Genomic DNA, 7,082 nt, shown 5'->3' on the forward strand with positions numbered 1-7,082 from the left:
AGGACCTTGAGCTTGCCAGGCAGGTGCTTGTGCTGCTGAGCTATATCCCTGGCCCTAGACAAGCCTCTAGCTTTGTTTTACATTATTTTTTTATTTAAAAAAATTTCTGGGTACATTTTAGATATACAAAGTAGAGTCATCCAATGTGAAGACAAAATATCAGATCTAGAGACAGGGTTGTCCTTGGTGGTCATCAAATGAAAGATCTCTTAAGAATAGTAAGGGACCACGAAAAATCAATCTAACAGCTGCTAGATGATGCAAAGAAGACCAATTAAGAGTAACTGGAATCAATGAAGAATCAGAAAACAGTACAAAAGGCATAAAAAACCTCTTTACAGAAGTAGCATTATAAAAGTTTCCAAGCATGGAAAAAGAATTTGAGATACAGCTAAGTGAGACATACTCCATATAGTCATAATCAGAATAAAACTGTATCAAGGCATACAGTAATTGAGAATCCAGAAGTTCAACACAAGAACAGAATAGTAAAAGCTGTTACAGAAAAGAAACAAATCACCCATAGAGCAAAACCCATCAGAATCACAGCAGACTTTCCAATTTAAACCCTTAAGTCAGGTAGAGCTTGGAGAGAGGTATTTCAAATCTTGAAAAAACAAAAAATAAAAGACAGTCTCCAACCACAGCATACGTTCTTTCAGAACTGATGGAGAAATAAGATACCTCCACGATAAAGAACACCTGAGAAATTCTGAAGGCTATTACAGAAAAACACAAGGAAGCTAACAGTGCCATGAATCCCAATAGAATGAGCCCACCAGGTAAGGGAAGCAATTAGACAGAAGAGAAAGAAAGAAAACTAACAACAGGAAGACAACATGACAGTTACAACCATCAATGGAAATGTTCGCAATTCACCAATCAAATAAAGAAAGATCAGCAGAATCAAGAAACAAGATCCAGCTGGGAGTGGTGCAGCATGCCTGTAATCCCAACATTTGGGAGGCTGAGGCAGGAGGACTGCTGAGAATTTGAGACATTCATAGAGTGAAAGTTAAAGATTAGACAACAATACCGCAGGAGATAGGAGCCCAGAAAAAAGTAGAAGTCTCTATTCTATTTGCAGTCAAAGTGGATTTCAAGCCAAGACTGATTAGAAGAGACACAGGTCAGTACTAACTTTTTAAGAGAACAATCCAAGAAGAGATAAAAGTCATAAATATAGATACATCAAATACTGGCACATCCAATTATATAAAACAAAACTAATGGATATGAAAAAAATCAGATAAATGTAATATGTTTATGATGGGGAACCTCAATTCTCTACTGTCACAAACAGATCACCTAGACAAAAAAATCAACAAAGAAATATCAGAGCTGAACTAAACTTTAGAACAAACTGACTTAGTAGAGATCTACAGTATTCCACCCCACAACATCAGAATACAGATTCTTCTCAGCTGCACATGAGATTCTCCAAAACAGATCACATACTAGTTCATAGAACATGTTTGAGTAGATGCAAAGGAAATTATCTCATGCATATTATTAGACCATGGTGCAATGAAATTGGAAATCAATGGCAAAAGAAGCCATAAGAACTTCATAAACACATGGAAATTAAGCAACATCCTCCAGAGCAACCAATGGGTCACAGATGAAATTAAAGAAGAAATTAGTTTCTACAATTATCTTGGTTATTTTTCTCTCACTGCTGAGACAAAATACCTGATGGCCAAAATTAAGGAAGGAAAGGTTTATTTAGTTCAGTTTGTAGAGGTTTCAGTCCATAATCAGCTGACTCCAAGGCAGGGTGGCACATGGCAGAGGAGCAACAGTTCATGGTGGCAGAAGAAAGCAAAAGCGGCAAGAGCATAAAGGGGAGGAGAGTAGGCCTTTTGCTCTCCCATACAGTGTATGCAGGCTACCCGCCCTAGGGTGGGTGCAGCACTCACACCCAAAATCCCAGCACTAGAGAATGAATCAATCACAGACTCTAGATTCAGTCTCCTCCAAAGAGCAACCCTCATGACTGCATGAGGCTTTGGGGGGACATCCAGACACAAAACATAACAACAATTAAATGATGACACGTATATGCAACATACCAAAACTTATGGGATGCAATGAAAGCAGGCCTATGAGAAATATTTATAGAGGTCAATTCCCATATCAGAAAAACAGAGTGAGCTCAAATAAACAACCTAATGTTGAACTTCAAGCTTCTAGGAAAAGAAGAGCAAGTCCATTCCAAAGCACAATGAAGAGAGGAATTTATAAAGATCATAGCAAAAATTAATGCAATGGAGACTAAAATAATAATACAAAGAATCAATTAATTGAAGAGTTGGTTCTTTGAAAGATTACACTGACAGACCCTTAGCCATCCTCATCGAAAAACAGGAAAAAAAAGACTCAACTCCATTCACTTAGAACGAAAGGGCAAAACTACAACAGACCTTGCACAAATCCGCAAAATCATCAATACCTACTCTGAGAACCTGTATTCTTTTTTTTTTTTTTTTTTTTTTGAGAACCTGTATTCTTGTAAGATGAAAAACACATAAGAAAAGCTACCAACAAAGAAAGATCAGGTCCTGACAGAGTCACTGTTAAGTTTTACAAGAACTTTTTATTTATTTATTTTATTTAAAAGAGTATAAGAAGGATAACATAGTAACGGGGATTTACTGAATTACAGACAAAGTGGTAGGACAACATCAATGATTGTTATTTTACCTATTGGTATCTTCAAGATAGTTTCTCAGAAAAACAAATAGACAAATAATAAGTGAGTTACAGACAAAAATGGTAGGAAATAATCAATGGTTGTTGTACTATACTTTGGTTTCTTCAAAGTGGTTTCTAGGGAAAACAAATAGAGCTATACATGAGTGATCAATTAAATAATCATTCACTATTCTCAATGGTTGTTGAAAACACATAATAATAGACATACATCCCTTTACAAAATAGCATAGGAACAATAGAAACATTACAGAGTTATGGACAGATTGGTAGGAAATCATCAATGGCTGCTGCAATACATGTTGGCATCCTCAAAGTGATTTCTCAGGAAAACAAAGATATGCAAGAAAGAGCCAACAAGTAGTTACACCCTAAGGATTGTGAAAAATAGCATATTACCTCCTCATCAGTGACTCCTTTCACTGAGGTATGATGGCTGGAAGGAAGGCCAGGATTGAAAAGAAGGACCAAGAGACTAGCACCAGTGTCCAGCAACAGGCTGTTCACTTTTTCCTCCATAGTCATGATTATGTGGGCTCCTCCTTGAAGATAACAATCTGGCCAGAGGGAGAAGGCAGAGTATGCCCTGGGCCCCTTCATTCCTGTTGGATCTATTTATTTATTTATTTGGTCTTTTTGAGACAGGGTCTTGCTATGCAGTTCAGGCTGGCCTTGAGCTCGCTTTGTAGCCCAGGCTGGCCTCGAACTCACAATGATCCTCCTGCCTCAGCCTCCTGAGTGCTGGGATTACAAGCGTGCGCCACCATGCCTGGCTACAGAAGACCTAATACTGCTAACTTCTCAAACTCTGATGAAATTTAAAGGGAAGCAGTACTCACAGACTCATTTCTGGAAGCAAGCATTACCTTGGTACTAAAACCAGAGAAGGATCCAACCCAAAAAGAGAGCTATAGGCCAATCTCCTTAATGAACATAGATGTGAAAATCCTCAATTAGATACTGGCAAACAGAATGCAGCAAATCATCAAGAGGATAACACATCATGACCAAGTGGGATTCATCCCAGGGATGCAGGGATGGGTCAACATATGCAAAACAGTAAGTGCAATACATCAGATTAACAGAGCCAAGGACAAAACCCACATGATCATCTCAATAGATTTGGAGAAAGCGTTTGACAAAGTCCAGCAGCCATTCATGATAAAAACCCTACAGAAAACTGGGACTGGTGGTCTTTATCTCAATCTGATAAAAGCCATATATGACAAAACAACAGGCAACATCACACTAAGTGCACAAAAAAAGTTTTCACTCTACAATGAGGAACAAGACAAGGATGTCCACTGTCACCACTCCTATTCAATACAGTTTTGGAAACATTAGCCAGAGCAGTTAGATAAGAGAGAGAGATAAAATGCATGTGGATATGAAAGGGATAAGTTAAACTGTCATTATTTGGTGAGAAGGTGACACTATATATAAAAGACTCCCAAAACTCCATTAAAAGACTCCTAGAATTAATGACAAAATTCGGCAGTGTAGCTGGATACAAAGACAAAACACTCAAAAAACAAGAGCATGCCTGTACACAAATGTCCAACTCCCTGAGACAGAAATTAGGACAGGGATGACGGTAAACGTGGCCAAGCAAGAGTAACCCACCCGGAATGCGGACAGTGCTTGAGGAAAGCTAGTAGCAGTGTTAAATGAACACTGCAGGCCACTGTTGCGGCTGAGCTCGTGCACTCGGGCCAGCAGAGCAGGCTACACATCCACACCGAGCCTGCGCTAGGGCCTCGCGCGCCACAGCAAAGCAGGAGGCCTGCCGCGCCCTCGTGAAGCCGGCCTTGCCTGGCAGCCAGGCGCCGCTCCGAGCCCTGCTCCCAGCCACAGGCGGCGGCAGGGCGGGGGTCACAGCCAGCCCCCCATCCCCTCTGCTCCCCGCCCACTCCGCCTGCACCTGCAGCCTCACTCAGCTCTACGCTGCGGAAGGAAGCGTGGCCCAACTTGCCAGTCTCAGAGGAGGCGGGGGTGAGGGCTTTACACTAGGGAGGGTGCAGTCGGGGGCGGCTCACTCACCTCGTTTGTGTGAGGCCCTGGGTGCAGTCCCTAGCACCACAGCCAGACCAAAGACCAACAACAAAACCACAAGATCTCTGCTGCTGTTCTTTCTTCCTTGATTTTATTTCTGTGGTACTGAGGACTGTGGGCCTTCACACTGAGCTATATCTCCAGCCCTTTTTAATTTTTAAATATTGAGACAGCATCTTGTTAAATCATAAGATGCCTCAGTTGGGTCTGAACTTCTGATTGTCCTGTCTCAGCCTCCCAGCGCTATACCCAGTCCTTACCCTGCAGTCCTGGGGTTTAACCCAGGGCATGCGAGGCAAGGCTCTATTTCTGACCTACATCCCCAGATACTCTTTTTTTTTTTGGTCTTTTTGAGACAGGGTCTCACTATGCTGTTCGGGCTGGCCTTGAGTTCACTTTGTAGCTCAGGCTGGTCTTGAACTCTCAGCGATCCTCCTGCCTCAGCCTCCCGAGTGCTGGGATTACAGGTGTGTGCCACCATGCCTGGCTAGCAATTTTTTTGTTTTTGTTTTTGTGGTACCAGGAATCGAACTCACGACCTTGGGCTTGCCAGGCAGGCGCTGTGCTGCTGAGCTAAATTCCCAGCCCCTATCCCCCAGATTCTCTTCTAAAATAGGGTCACCAGGTATGCTGGCGCACACCTGTATTCCTAGCACTTGAGAGAGGCTGAGGCTGGACTGCCGCAAGTTCAAGGCCAGCATGCACTACATAGTGAGGTCCTACATCAAAAAACTATAAAAGACCCCAGCAAGGTGTCTTGATATTTGTATTATGATATTTAAACTCAAAACTCAGGTAGTCCAGAAAATGTACCCATCACAATATTTATAAGCCAGGCTGATGAAATGCACTGAATATTCACAGAAGCACCCAAATCTAAGTCATAGGATGTAAGGTATTTATTTTGTAACAAAATAGATGACACCAAATATAAAGTATAATATCTGTACTTTATACATTTTAATTATGCTGAAACTTGTTAATGTAACATTAGATAAAATGAATCTTAAATTACTTATTTAAAAATATGCCAAGTACCTTTTTGTGTGTTTTTTGAGACAGGGTCATACTTTGCAGTTCAGGCTGGCCTTGGACTCACTTTGCAGCCCAGTCTGGCCTTGAACTCGAAGTGATCCTCCTGCCTCACCCTCCTAAGTGCTTGGATCACAGACCAGCACCCCCATGTCTGGCAAAGTACATTATTAAGATTTTTTTTCCCGTAAGAAAAAGAATTTCAGGAGTTAATAATGATATAATGTCCCCCTCAAAGTGAAAAAATGGTACAGCCAGCACTTCTCGTCCAAAATACTAGGTCTCGGCTGTGGGCGCAGTCTCAGCAGGTCAGCGCTGGCCGGCCGGTGAGAAAGCTAGAGCCGCTCCTGAGCCACACAGCACACCGGCTCCTTCTGCTTCTTAGACCAGTCAGGTGCTTCCTTCTTAGTCTGAAAGAGAAGATCAATACAGGGCTTAGAAGGAGAAGAGAGGAGACTCCGAGAACTGGGCCAGCTCTACAATGCACGGAACTGCCTCACTGAACTCAGCCGGGTGCTGGAGGGTGAAAGCCTCGTCCTTTGCCGGAAATGAGCGTCTACCTAGTAGGTGAGGAGGAAACCTCTCCTGTGTTCCTGCTTCCCAGTCTGATGCTTAACATATTCTACACAGGTGACTTATGTACTGATTCTGTTTTTAAATAATTCATAAAAAAACCATGGAGCTGGGTATGGTGGTGCAGGGCTGTAATCCCAGCGCTTGGGAGGCTGAGGCAGGAGGATCCACACACGTTGCAGGCCAGCCTGGGCTACGTACGGAGTTCAAGGCCAGCCTAAGCTATAGTGAGACCCTGTCTCAAGAAGACCAAAAACAGCTGGGGATACAGCTCAGAGGCACAAGTGCCTGCCTAACAAGTGCAAAGATCCTGAGTTCGATTCCCAGTACCAAAAAAAAAAAAAAAAAAAAGACCAAAAACAATCCCCCCAAATAAACCCCCAAGGACACAATTTCCTTTTAACTGCCTCATTTACATATGGATATTTGTTCACTCAATGTTAACTAAAGAATTGTGACACAGCTTCTGAGTTGCTGAACATTTACCAGAACACTTCTTGGGTTTTTGCTTCATTCGGTGCAGAAACACAGAGCTGTACAGAGTGCTAAGAAAAAGCAGCAGAAGCTGGGCATGGTGGCCCATGCCTGTAATCCCAGAACTTGGGAGGCTGAGGCAGGAGGATCATTTCGAGTTTGAGACCAGCCTGGGCTACAAAGTGAGCTCAAGGCCAGCCTGAACTGCATAGTGAGCCCTGTCTCAAAAAGACCAAAAA

General features: G+C 42.4%; 1 protein-coding gene across 3 annotated transcripts in view; it reads right to left on the reverse strand.

The window, feature by feature from the left end:
- Positions 1 to 5,841: 5,841 nt before the first annotated feature.
- Pibf1 (progesterone immunomodulatory binding factor 1) overlaps positions 5,842 to 7,082 on the reverse strand; it is a 183,720-nt gene continuing 182,479 nt past the window's right edge. For all 3 annotated transcript variants that reach the window (XM_013516628.1, XM_005374185.2, XM_005374186.2), the window contains one exon: positions 5,842 to 6,206. In XM_013516628.1, coding sequence (XP_013372082.1) covers positions 6,132 to 6,206 — 75 coding nt within the window. In that variant the 3' untranslated portion in view covers positions 5,842 to 6,131. The remainder of the gene's footprint in view (positions 6,207 to 7,082) is intronic.

This window comes from Chinchilla lanigera, unplaced genomic scaffold (assembly GCF_000276665.1).
Source record: "Chinchilla lanigera isolate Chin_1 unplaced genomic scaffold, ChiLan1.0 scaffold00003, whole genome shotgun sequence".
Lineage (NCBI taxonomy): Eukaryota > Metazoa > Chordata > Mammalia > Rodentia > Chinchillidae > Chinchilla > Chinchilla lanigera.